This window comes from Varanus komodoensis, unplaced genomic scaffold (genome assembly GCF_004798865.1).
Source record: "Varanus komodoensis strain SLA01 unplaced genomic scaffold, ASM479886v1 scaffold32, whole genome shotgun sequence".
Taxonomy (NCBI): Eukaryota; Metazoa; Chordata; class Lepidosauria; order Squamata; family Varanidae; genus Varanus; species Varanus komodoensis.
The window spans coordinates 23823831-23837799 of record NW_025335798.1 but is presented as its reverse complement, the minus strand read 5'-3'; the positions used below and the strand labels follow the sequence as shown (position 1 = coordinate 23837799).

At 37.9% G+C, this 13969-nt stretch overlaps 1 protein-coding gene across 1 annotated transcript in view; it reads right to left on the bottom strand.

The window, feature by feature from the left end:
* KIF5C (kinesin family member 5C) overlaps window positions 1–13969 on the bottom strand; it is a 95773-nt gene that overhangs the window by 31998 nt on the left and 49806 nt on the right. Inside the window, exons 7-12 of the mRNA XM_044438415.1 lie at window positions 12864–12951; window positions 11470–11594; window positions 10048–10152; window positions 8025–8173; window positions 3803–3951; window positions 925–1100 (exon numbers count right to left, since the gene is read on the bottom strand). Coding sequence (XP_044294350.1) covers window positions 925–1100; window positions 3803–3951; window positions 8025–8173; window positions 10048–10152; window positions 11470–11594; window positions 12864–12951 — 792 coding nt within the window. The remainder of the gene's footprint in view (window positions 1–924; window positions 1101–3802; window positions 3952–8024; window positions 8174–10047; window positions 10153–11469; window positions 11595–12863; window positions 12952–13969) is intronic.

Genomic DNA, 13969 nt, shown 5'->3' with positions numbered 1-13969 from the left:
TATACCTGAACATTTATGCCAAATCAAACCAAACATGTGGCCAGATGTTCAATGCATTATATAATCACAACTTTGTGCGTCTTTATGATAGAATACTTATTTATTATGGTGTTCAAGGAAATTATTGTGCATCAAGAGAAAGTTGATGCACAGTTGTATTAGCATTTCAGATGCGAAGATGATCACGTATGTGGCAAAAACCATCCTCTCCCCAGTGCGAAGGCAACTCAAAGGCAGTTTTCACCAAGGCAAATACTTCTATTCCAATTGCGCCACATTAGTGTGCACTATGAGACACATGGTAACTTGTTCTTTCTCATGGCAGGGGAGGAGAGAACCATTGGAGCATGAGGAAGGCTAGGCTCATGCCCTGTGGAGTAACATTTATTGTATTATATTAATGGGTGGAATTGCACTGAGGAACATACAGAGAACAGCCACCTGCATCTGAAGCGGCATAGCCTGACACAGTTTCACACCTCACTCAGAGCAGGACCACAACTGAATCTGTGACCCAATAAAAAGTATATCTGTAATTAATCCAGATTTCCAATGCAAGCGGGATGCTTGTTACAGCCTCTATAACACAGAACTAGAGGCAATCTTCCAGGATTTATTGTAAAATTTATTGTAAAACAAAGAAGTTGCATCTATATTAGTGACCTGCTACTTCCTTCTTGCCTTTGAAGCAGAAGATTTTTGATAACCTAATAATACAGATCATCATGGCAATCTGCCGTTATCTGGAACAGGATAGTAAGGTATTCAGATAACAGTGAACTAAAATGCATGAGCTTCTAAAAGATGAGTTGTCTATTTTGTACAGTTTGGGGCATGTTGTTGAGTTTACCGATAAAGGCAACAGTCCTTGGGGATGATCCAAGTAGTTTCTAAAAAAGAATGAAAAAGAAATCATTACTAGACCTTATCGTCCAGCTGTCTATAGAGGCTAGTAATCTCTTCCTCATATTTTTGCTTTTCCTCAGCTGAGATACTGGCAGCAACAGGCACAATATTATCGATGATGGGTGTATTGTCACATGGCTCCAAGTTCTTTTGGTCTTTAGCACTGATCTGCTCATCCTCGGGAACAGCCTCTCCTGCAGATACAACAACTCAACAGCATGAGTGATAAAACAGAAAGATCCAAACCTCATTGTCCAAAGGGGTGGTGGACTCACTGTTAAATCTTCAATCTCCTTATGAAGGCTTAAGACTGATTTTTTTTCTTCTTTCAAGGTCACATATTTAGTAGTCTTTCAGACACAACATTCCCAGCCTGCTATGACTTAATTATCCAGAGATACTTCTCATGTACCCCTCTACTTCCTCTCGAAACTAGCTCTCTACACACAACTCAAGAGGTAAGGGGGAAAGGGTAATTTCAAAGGAAAGGTAACATTTTTAGACTTGCACAAAATAACTGCAGTAGCCAGCTTACCCAGCCATGATTAATTGGTAACGATCAGTACCAGAGCAACTATCTTCAAGGTAAAAAAGAGGACATTTTTTACCTCCCAAATTCTGATATTGTGCCTAGTGCTAAATCACAGGCATATGTAAGGATGAAATGTTGCTACAGTAATGAGTGTAATTAACCTTTTAGGCTGCTAACTCCATGAATAGCTCTAGACACAGGACTCAACACAATTTAAGTGACCTGTAATTATCTATTATGATATATATTTTTGGTATTTTTAAAAGGTATTGATATAAAAATGCTCCTTCACAAACCTCAGTGGCAATTCATAATTAAAACTAAAACTCTTGCCAAGAATCTGAAAGAGGGAAAATACTTTTCAGTCACATTAGCTCACTGAAGTTTGACTGGATCACCACCCACCCAATTACCTAACTTTCCTCTCATCCAGAGTGCACAGTGGTAATTATCTTTATGTCACCCTTAGCAGCATAACTGCTGTTCCCCATATAATAAAGTTTAATCTAAAAAAATATGAGTTGAAAATGTGGCAGGCAGCAGCCTCAGAAGACAGTGCTAATGAATGGATTAATTCCAAACGCTGAACTCTCCACCTTAGAACGAACCTTTGCAGAAAGAAAATGAGAACACTCATTTTCAAAATGTAAGAAAAGTTTTGATAAAGTTCAGAATAATTCACAGAGAAAGCATGCAAAGAATTGGATTCACACTTTCTCACAGGAGATGCCTGACAGGTCTGATACTCACACATCAAATGTAATGCTTAAACAGGGAAAAGCATAGGGCTGATCTGTGTAGGATAACCCACAGATTTGGTGAGATGAGTGCAGAGGGGCAATCTCACTTCCTTGTCCCTCATGGCACTACCAGGTTACAGATCTTCATGAATCAGCTATAGATGCAAATCTTTCAGGCTGAGTATTAGTACCATAGACATTAAGAGAGTCAGGTAAAGAGCTATCTGCCCCATCTGACTCTCAAGCTACAGGATGAGAGGTCCTTTTGCAGCTCTCTTCGTTTTCCTGCATGCGAAGTTTTCTTACACATAAAAAACTTTTTACAGTGTGCCAAGTTAACTGAAATACCTGATGTATACTCAAAATTTCTTTTTCAGAATGTAACTTCCAGTCACTACTGGAGACACACTAGAGAAGAATGCCATTTCTGTACAGCTGAATTAAGCAAATAATTAATTCTGTTTTACAGCACTGGAAAAGTTGAAAAGTAATATCTCTATGCCACAGTATGTGTTTAGGACAGAACCCTTTTAAAAAAGAAATAAGGGAATTGGGTTTAATTATCTTGGGCTGCCACTGAATAAAGAAACAACTGCTTGGGATTTCCATATGGCTCTTGCCAGAAATTAAGTATTAAAATGACTGTGTGTGTATGTATGTGTAAATACTCACAAATCATATCCTTTGCCCTACAAGTTCTTCCTTTCTATGTAGGGACTGGTGGTTTGTGATCATTACTCAGCAGTGAGGTAAAAGTCCTCTGTTTATGCTTGAAAAGAATTTCACCTGGCCAAATTAAGTGCTAGCTGGTTTCTATAGTGTCTAGTATCAAAACAACATAACAAGCACCCATGAACTATCAGATATGACACCTAAATTCCTTGATGTGTGTCTGAGTGAGTGTATTATATTCCTAAGAGGATAAAACCCTCTCAAGAGACATTCCTTGCCTATCACATGGTAATTTTAACCAGGAATCTCCAAGGCCAGTCCCATAAACTTTTTCCAATGCCAGAGTGCAGCCCTGGGACAAATAAAAGAATCCCCTCCAATGTTTACATTTCTGGATTTGGGAGACATTTATTTACATTAATTAAATCTTGTACCTTCAACAATCACCATGTGTTGCTAGAGTGAATAACAAGGTCATATAAAATGCAAACATCATCACATTAAAATCATGCAAAATATGCTTTGGGCAGATGTTTTGACTTCAAACAGGCCTGAGCCCTGGTAGCTCTCATTTTAGAAGCGAACCACTTATTTCTTTTGTATCATTACTCTCTAGACCCAACAGCTTCCTTGCCAGAGAAAACCACATGATGAGAATATTTCAAGATCAAACTTTTTAAAATAAAAAATACCAAGACGACACATGGCCAAGATCAATGTTGAGTCCTACAAATCAATTAAAACATGAGCTCCCTATAATCATGATAATTTTGGCCTAACCTATGTACAAACACAAAAATAAAGGGATTCTTCATTGTCACAGCATTTTGTCTAATCAGTAAACTGCATTATAATTTATTTGGGACAGAACTGCTATTATTTGGCTAACTTCCTTTTTAATTTAAGACCTCAACAGCTGCCTAGTAATTAACAACCATTTGTTATTTCTCACCATTTCTCCACCTGTTCAATTCCATTTCCAGATGCTGGATAACATTCTTTAGTGTCTTATTTTTTTCCTTCTCCTTCTCATATTTTTTCTTCCATTCTTCAGCAGTTAGCTCAAGATTCACAGAGACTGTATTTTTAATAGTCTTGGCTCTGTACAAGGAAAAAAAACAAGCAAGCAATAACTGGATGTCCTCAATCTTGGCTATTAAACTCTGTTTAATAGGCAAGTATTCAAACATCAACTAAGGTTGTGTCCTCAGTATAACTTAGTTAATTGTTTTCAGTAATTACTGCAGCAACTGTTCTTTCCACTGTTATTTGATATAATCCCCTAATTAGTCTTCCCATAAACTTTAGCTAACACTGAATCATCATGCACTAATTACTCCTGTTACTTTCTTCCCACAGGCAGAGAAGAACGAAGGTGTACAAGGGCAAACAGGGAGGTTGGCAATGGGAAGGAAATGGTGGACATGTAATCAAGTTCTAGAGGAAAACCTGTTCTCTGGAAGCTGGAAGTTCTTCTCAAGATACTATTTAGTTTTTAAAACAGCAGCATGTTTATTTATAAAATCTTTTACCACCTTTTAGAACAATTTTATTTACTTACATCATTTATAAACTTATTCTAAATCTAAAAAGATCTCTGAGTGGTAAATGGTTAAAAAAGCAATAAAAATCAATAGTCTCCAAAGCAGGGTATAACACCATCACATCATCTTAAAAGACCATCAATGTCACAGGGGAGAACACATATAGATAAACAACAGTGTACAAGATGTGGCAAGAGAGATTCAGTCGAAAGCCTCAGTGAACAAATAGTTCTTTAACTGGCACTGAAAGCTTGTACGACTCATCGCTGACTGTATAGGATGGGAGTGGGAGACCTACAGTCACGTTTCCTGTATCAAGAATGTCTTCTCAGGTGGTTGTACGTCAAATCCCTGGAGAATGCACTAGATCTCCAGGCTACCCTTAAAGATAGCTCTGCATGGTATACATTTCAATAGCCTAATCTTGAAGTTGCCAGCATATATGCATAACTGTTGACACATTTTCAGACTAGGTTCCTTTCCTGGTCTTGAAGACTGGAACCATAATTAAACACAAGCATTTTTCTCAAGCCTATTTCCACTATAAATTCTATGCCTGGACAGCAAACTTTTAGGTTCTCACACACATTTATTTATTAGATTCATATTTCACCTTCTCCTTTTTCCAAAGAACTCAAATGGCTTACATCATTTTCCTCATGCTGCTCTCAGTCCCCCCGCCCCCCTCCGCTCCACAACAACCACTCTGTGAAGGAGGTTGGGCCAAGAGTCTGTGACTGGCCCAAAGTCACCCAGCTGGCTCCATGTCTGAGTGGAGACTAGAACCCAGATTGCCTGAGTCCCCGACCTGCATTCTTAACCACTACACCACACTGGCACTACACACAAAACCTTATGAAACCTTGGAAATTGGCAGATAAATAAAATTTGTCATGATAAATATTTGGACAATTCCAGAAAATGGTAGGCATGTCATGAGTGGAGCTGGCTGGAGCTGGGGGTCAGATTAGATGACCTGGGAGGCGCCTTCTGACTCACTCTATTTCTATGTGTCAATGTTTCTAAAATAAATAAATAAAAATATGCAAGACCATGCATTGACTTCTTTTTTGCTCTTAGGTATAAACTCATTGTGAAAGCAAGATTCAAATTGAAAAAGAGTGTTGAATCCATGTATTTTGCAAATGTAGCTTAGCACCCAGAACTGAGGGGTGAAATATACTCTTCCTTCTTAAATTAGGAAAGCTTAGCAACTGGGAAGCTAAGTTATTATTAAATAATAAAAACACAAAGCACATTTGGCTAGGCTCAGGAACTGCAACAGAGATTGTTTTGTGTGCTTCTGTTCCAAGAGAATTTTCTTCAAGGTCCCCAAGGGAAAAAGGATTCTCTGCTCACAGCAATATATTCTACTCTCCTTTACAGTGAACTAACAAGTCAGTTTCTCTGCACTGAGGGATGCAAGAAAACTCACTTAAAAATAGAAAGCCCAAAGACTCCATCCAAATCTCCATCCAAAAAAGCAATACAATTAAATTATGTGATCAGAGTTTGAGACCTGATTGATGCTTATCTTATTACCTTCTCTATCATAAAGTTCCAGTCCTATAAATATTTATTGGGCATTGCAAATCTGGGTATTTAGTTTATTTTTCTAGTCTTGTTTGTTTTACCCCATTTTCACATCTGCACAACATTCCATACTATTTTCTGCATATTTTGCCTAATGTACATATTGTTGCAAGAAATGTCCCCTAATATAATGCCTTTTTCTACCTCATTGTCACTATTTTGTATTCATTTTTATGGAACAGGGTGGGAATACTGGAAGAGAACTGTGTTTCAGTTGTGTACTTGTTCAGGAAGTGTGAATTGTACAGAATTGACATTTCTTTCCATTGCCTACCTGGGAGTAAATCTCCCGTATTCAATATGACTTACTTCTTTGTAGGCATAGATGGGATTACACTCTAAAAAATATATATCCCAACAGCTGCAAATGCCAAGTCTTTCCTTCTGAAAAAATGTCTGAATAATATCGTATTTCTTTTGCATTCTCCATACAGTGAGTTGATCCACATGATATATCATAAGTCTTCTTACCAGATAACCTACTTGTTCTTCCTTTCTTAGTTTCTATAGTCCATAGAATTCCTCTTTTCTTATTAGCCTTAGTTGGCACTTCTATCTTTACTAAGAGAAATTAGCAATTCTGTTTTGATTTCAGAATGAACTGTTTCTTTTACATTTAAAGAAACAAACTGCAGCATAGTGAGAATTAAACACAGCACGCAGTTGCTTCCAGTTGTATGCCTAATGTGTGTGCACACACAAAATTTCATCTCTCGGTTCACTATTTATGTTGCATGTACCACAGCCTTCATTAGCCAAGGCTATATCACACTGTGCTGATTCAGTCTGTTCCAGAACAAATTTGCCTTCCAAATGCAATCTTCATTTTTAATGATTAATACAAAATGTGCGGTGCAGTCAACAGATGAAAAAAACCGTGAATATGATGAAGCCTGTGCAGCCTGCAATCTATTCACCTGGCCAACAATCTAACCTATGTGATTTTTTGCAGTAATATTTATCATCTACCCCAGTAACATCAGTACCACTAAGCTTTCAGTAACACTACTGAAGTTTAACGTTCGTATCGGTTTAAGTATGTTCAGTTAAATTCATTTATATGATTTGCATATTTGTTGTGCAGCATAGTCACTGGAAGATCAAAAGCTACACCAGGTTTTGAACCAGCAAAGCACTGATGCATAAAATTAATCACAGAGTGAGTCTTTTTTGTTGTATATGCAATTTTATTCTTGAGCGCCTTCTCATAGAACTGTTGCAATATCACTGTTGTTGGCTGATAGAAGATCACAGTTCTAATGCCAGCCATGTTTTTCAATACAACCTTAATTGACTAGCCTTACTTCTGCCCAGAACTGTGCTTAGCGTATATTAAAATTCTCCTCACAATCCTCCTGAATGTGTGCTCCTCATTACAGTCCTACTGAAGGAATGTAACATGAATTTAAATAGCAATATGTTATTAAAGTCCTCTACATTTTAATTCAGTAAATACCACTAAATTAAGAAGGACTTACTCCTATGTAAGTGGGTATAGGATTGCAGCTTTAAGTAGTTCTGTTGTAAACGGTTCAGTGAAATTTGCCAGAAGTAAAATAACAAAATAAAATCAGTTTCACTGTATTCTTCAATACTTAGAGTGTGATACTTAGCACTCTACTCAGTCACTGCATCTGGGACCTTCCTCTGGTTTCCAACTCTGAGGGAGGATTGGAGAGTAGCAACAAGAGGAAGGGGCTTCTCAGTGGTGGCTCCCCTTCCATGTAATGACCTTGCTGCTGCAGCCTATCTGGTACCAACCCTGTCACCTTTTCAGTGCCTGGTTAGAAGACCATTTATGCTGAGGTGTTTAAAAATATGTTTTATGAACTGTTGTAAACCGTCCAGAGTGCTTTGGCTATTCAGCAATACAGAAATGAAATAAAGGTAATGATACATATAACCCACTGCATTTTTTTACTGAAGTTTTTATTTTCTGCAGTCTAAACATTTGTGCAGTTCAACTTGACTAAAATCAGCATTCACAAAATATAACAAAGACATAATCTGTTCAAGAAAGTATGTATACTCGCTTACCTTTGTCCAAACATTAGAGTAGATTTGGTTTCTGCTTCATTGAAAATGGATGGGGAACAACAGATTACAATTGTGGTTCTACAATTCCCACCTAAAGAGTCTTGGAGAATGCGGGTCATTTTGCTGTCTCGATATGGGACGTGCGTTTTCTGATTAAGAGATTCAAGACAGAATAAAAAAAGATTTTAAAGGTCACTTTTGATAAGCTAATTTTTAATTAATCCAAAATGTGCAAAATTAATTTTATAATACTAAGATGGTGTTTGGACATTTGGACCAAAGTGCAAGCCTTTTGGCTTTGGTCTGTCATTTAATATGTTGCTAAGTATATTGCTGTTATGTCAAGCTGTTGTAAACTTCCCAGAGAGCTTCAACTATGGGGCAGTATAGAGATGAAATAAAGGAGGAGTAGAAATGAAACTGAAAGCTTTTACAGTCAAAGGTATATATATCTTAGCAGCTGGCAAACAGGAAAAAATAGCATAGGAGTTATAAATACCAACCTTGTAGTAAAAGGTATTTTGTCCTAAAATGAGATCTCAACCTCATCACACATAGATGAAAACTCCAAAAATGAAAATCTCTGTAATGTAATTTAACAATACTAGCAACTAGCAGTAAATCTGCATCTTTAGCACAATTTTACATGATTGGACTCTTTGGTATTGACAGCTAAATTTACAATGATAGGATACAAGGATACAAAGAATATTGGATACAAAGAAGCTATAAGGCTATAATATTGTTGATTTTTCAACTTGATGGCTGGACCGGACTGCACTGCAAAAACTGGGCACTCCATAAGTGGCACTCTACACTGGGGATCCTAAAAGATTTATTATGGCAAAAACTTTCTTGAACTGGGGACCACTTCATGCAATTATTGAAGGGGGTTCTAGTACTCAAAAGCCACAAGGACAAGCACTGTTTGGGTAGTGCCTTCCTAAGCACCAACTCCCATTCCTTACATCAACTCTGCAATGCATTATCATCCCCATATTGTATGGCGTGCAGGGTCTGAATTAGGTCATTGAGCAAGTTTATGGCAAAGGTGAGATTCTATAAACAAGAACTTCCCAATTCATGGCTCAGTCCTTTTAAATTCTCTGGTGTCGTGTTTTGGTCTTTAAAGTACCACACTTTGTTTACACACATTGTGTCGTTCCCCCCCCCGCCCCCCGCACACACATAAAAAAGTTAATGGTCATAACAGTATCAATATTTAATGTATTATTGTAAAAAAAATGAATGTTTCAAAGGATCTATTTCCTAGGTGTCTTCTCCCCCCCCCTTTTTGTATTTTGGCTAAGAGAAACTAGATTGCTCCAGGTTTGTCCCCACTTTTATTACCTGCATGCATTGATAATTTGCTCAAAAGCCATTAAAGTTCAGTTCAAGCATCCAGACGGGTGGCTTCTTACATCACAACCATGGAAAGGCAACTTCACACAACAAGCCCTTTGGTTAGAGTGGTTCCTTGTGCTATTCTGCTGATTTCAACCACATCCACAGCACACATAAGCCTCCTTCTGTCACTCAGATTCTGAGGATACCTGCCACATTCTCAACACTATTTAGAAAGCTGGAAACATCAGCCTTGAAAATTGCATAGAGAGCCCCGCTGGGTAAAAGAGGCTCTTCCGTTGCCTTCCATGTATAGAGGGTGCCAAAAACAATATGGGAGGAGAGTGGGGCTAGTGCAACCCCCTGCATGGGGGTTTATACTAAGCCTGAAGAGGGCTATAAACATCTTGGTATGTAGCACATGCAACTATCCATCATGCCACTTACCACACTTGTGAATGGGACAAGATATACTTCCATCAAAAACAGGGTAATGTTGGTCAACATGAGAAGGGTGGGTGATCTGGCACCAATTATTTTTTTCTTCCAGTTTAAACTGAAGATACAAGCACAGTGGGAGATGGAAAACTGGGAAACGGGGTTGGGGGGGGGTGCAAGCCACTAAACAATTATCATTTAGAAGACTTTAAAAGAAAAGGGGGGAAAAGCAGATCCTTACCGTTCCTTCTGCCAATGCTGAGATGACATTGCCCAGAGCAGACAAAGACTTATTAATATTTTTAGCTTCATCAAGAACAGAGCCTTCTGCCCCAGTCTTGCTGACCTGCCAGACATAGCATACATTGGTCAAACCAAGCTGTGAGTACAAACTCTGAGGCACACCCACAAAGTATGTAAAACTAGTGAAAAATGTTAATTTGAAAGACATATCACTCCATCTTGTCCTGGACAGTAAAGCAAAATTTTCATGTCACTCAGAATACTCATATTAAATAGTAAATTTCTCATTTTAAAGTGTTACATAAAATGTTATTTATGTTTTCTATTTTCCCCCCTACATTTTCTAAATCCTGCATATTTATGGCCATTCTTCCCTTTTAGAAGTTTACTCCAGCTTGCATATGAACTCACCCATGCTTCTTATAAGGCCTCCTATGCTCAACCACAACAAATCACGTACTATTTATCCTTAAATCATTGTGTGCATATTAACAGGTCCTTATATACGGCAGTACTAAAAAGATCTTGAATGGAACAAGCTTGGAAGTCTTGAATAGAATGTGTCCAGTCATTCCAGAAAGGTTACTGACGGAGTAATCCTATTGCCCCTAGATAGCATATAAGGAACCATAGGATAGTGTGGATTCTCAGATCTGAGGTCAGAGTCTGCAACCTTGGAGGAGGGAATTAGAGCTCCAACACCCTCTACTTCATCTTTGCCGAAAGAACCATCCCAGCTGCATCCCAAGGTAAAGAAAGCAACCTCACAGAAGGAGAAAAGAGGCCTTTTTGGTAGAGAGGGAGAGAAGGAAACCAGCAAGGACAAATTAAGATTTATCCTGAGCCTCCTCCACTCTTCTTCTCTGGTCCTTGAAAGTGCCCTTGCTGGGTGGGCAAAAAGTCTCGGGAAAAGGCATGGCAGGTGAACTAGGTGAAGTTCAGCTCCATACTCCTCCCACTCTGCATGAGATGTTTGTAAGTCTCTGAATTTATGGACCCTAAGAGAACAATCCTATGGATGTTTAGACAGAAGAAAGTCCTACAACTGCAGCATTTGCCAGCTCTACTTTTCTGGTGCTGCTGCTGCTGCTGCTGCTGCTGCTGCTGCTGCTGCTGCTGCTGTTTCCCTTTCTCCTGAAGGTGGATCTGACAAATGTAAATGCACCTGCATATCTCTGTTTGGCAGCCAAAGTAGCTTTCAAGTTAGGATAGTTAGAAATTATTTTCCACAATACTAGGAAGCAGAAATGGTGCTGGTTTTATCAAAGGAAATCTTTTTAACTGCAGAACCACTGAAAATGATCCCTTTCAAATTTAATATGCATTTTATTACACCAAGTTATGCATTCTAAGAACTACTATCACTATGCACCACTGACAAATCAATAGTTTTGGGTAGAGCAGTAACACTTTTTTTTACCTTTTCACTTCCAGCCAAATCAACCAGATAAAGCTTTCCACTGAGTTTTTTTTCAGTTTCAACATTCTCTTGTTTGATATTTATTAGGAAGATACTATGACTTCGAGAACTGTGTTCATTCATATCTACGAGGAAAACATATAGTATCATAATCGTGTTACATAACGTATTATTACAAATATCTACATTCCAAAAATTGACTTTCACTATCTTATTTAGCTTTGTCATGGCTCCGATCAACAACTGATCCTTTTAAAATGCAAGCAACAATGAACCACCCAGGCAAGTATAAATTTTCAGGTAATTTATTTTTCAGGCCTGAATTTATATGCACATGATCAAATCTGGCTCGAATAACCACATGGGAGATATTTCTGAGATGAACTTGAATAAAATAAGGGATCTTTCATTGGTTGGAGAATGTTCATTAGATGTCTAGTACAAATCACAATTCTTTGAACCCTTTCTGCTGAACTAATTACATACCTGGACTGAAATACAGACCATAATGAAATTATCTGAACATGTATTCCAAGCAGATGGGGAAGCACAATGCAGATCCATGGAGAACAAGGAGGGAAGACTTAGGCAGTTAGGAAACCGGCAAAAAATGATGTGGTGACCTTGAAAAAATAAGCCCTCTCATGGTGACAAAACACATGTGTTTGAAAGATACTTTAAAATAAATGAAGGTTGAGTCATCCTTACTCGATACCATTCCCAACTCACCAGGGTCCAAGGTCACACAGGATTACATTGAGTACATGTAAGGATTATGTGTTACGGCCATTAATGCATCATTCAGTGTACTGTGAGTTTGTGAATGTGCTAGCCGACATGTTTTATGCCCTTTTATGACCTGTGCAGTGTTGCTTGCCTTACAGTTCACGAAAGCGCTGTGGCCACAAAACTGTTTTTAAAACTTTGAACTTGGCAACATTTTATATTGTAATGTCAATGCTCATTGTTACAAATATATATATATATATATATTTTAATAAATCTTTCTTTAAAACTCAATTGTCACAAATTCCACTAGGAATTCAGTCAGTAAATTATATATTTAAAAATTTAAAAAACAGAAATGTGCTATCTTTAAAAATGTTAATCATACTTTTGAAAATTTCTTTCTTTCTTTCTTTCTTTAGAATATTTGTATTCCGTCCTGTCGCGAAGGCCTCAGGACAGCTTACATAATGGCTTTAATGTCTCACAAACAGAAATCCATTTTACCACTATGCAGTGGGAATTCCAGTATAAGAAATGTAAATTAGGGTTATCAATCAACAGCATTAATCATTTGCACCTTTTCTGCAGTGTTACAATATTCATCATAATTTTGATATACCTTTTACACTTACGCAGTTGGAATCTAGAATTAAATATATGCTTACTTGTAACAGCTACATGGCGGTTTGTTTTCCCCTCATCAATGACATCCATAACTTCTTCAGGACTGGAGACAAACCTCTCCGTACAGCCCTAAAATGTGAGATTCAACATTTGCCAGAAAAATATTAGGAGAGGCAACTCCCTCCTGCCATAACAATAATCAGTACAGTTCCCTCAAAGACAAAACACAAAATTCAGTCCTCAGCCACAGATAAATACAGCAGCAAACAAGTGAAGTAGCTACCATAGTAACATTTGGTAAACACCCCCCAAGAATTGTAAAATCAAGCACTTGTGCTTGATACATTGGTTGTACATTGGCTATGGTCAAACAATTTGTAAAATCTATAAAAGACATGGTGGCCAAGCAACTGCACCATCAACGCACGTGGTGTTTAGGTTTGCACTGCTTCCAAGTTAAGTCACCTCCCTCAATAGGTCAGCTTCCGCTTCCTTCCATATTAAAGAGCAGAGTGGCATAGATTGGTTTAGAGGTGACAGACTGCACCTGTGGTGAACCAAAAAGGACCATCCTGCCTTAAGGGCCAGGGTTTTCCTCCACTTTGCTACATACATTATGTCTGCTAATTCACTTAAAAGGAGTATTGTAGGACAAGAGAGTCTTTTAGTATTTGTGTATGGTTCAAAAAGATACCAAAGCTTGTACTAATCTTAAAAATAGCATCCGCTCCCACGATACTAAAGATTAAAGACTTCCTTTAAATTTCGTTCATATTCATTAAATATTAATGCAAGTATTTAATTTCGGTGGGACGACTGACAAAAATGTAACTGTTTGAAATGGAAGAAAATAACCAAAATTATTAAAGTACATTAATATTTCAGAAATGCAGTGCTTAAATGCAAAGATTACTATGGTTAGATTTTTCATTTGATGAGAAATTGCTTCATTTTACCCTCCAGTGTCAATATAATATGCAGTTGTCCCTGTCAAAACACTTTACCCTATCAAAAGCCACCTTTGAGCTTTTGCAGTTTGAGCTTTAATAGATGTCAAAGCTCTGTGTTCCCACAATGGGGTAGTTCTCATTTTTCTAGCTTCCCAAGCACCTAGGGTTACAGGAAAGAGTGGAAGCGCGTGAGCACA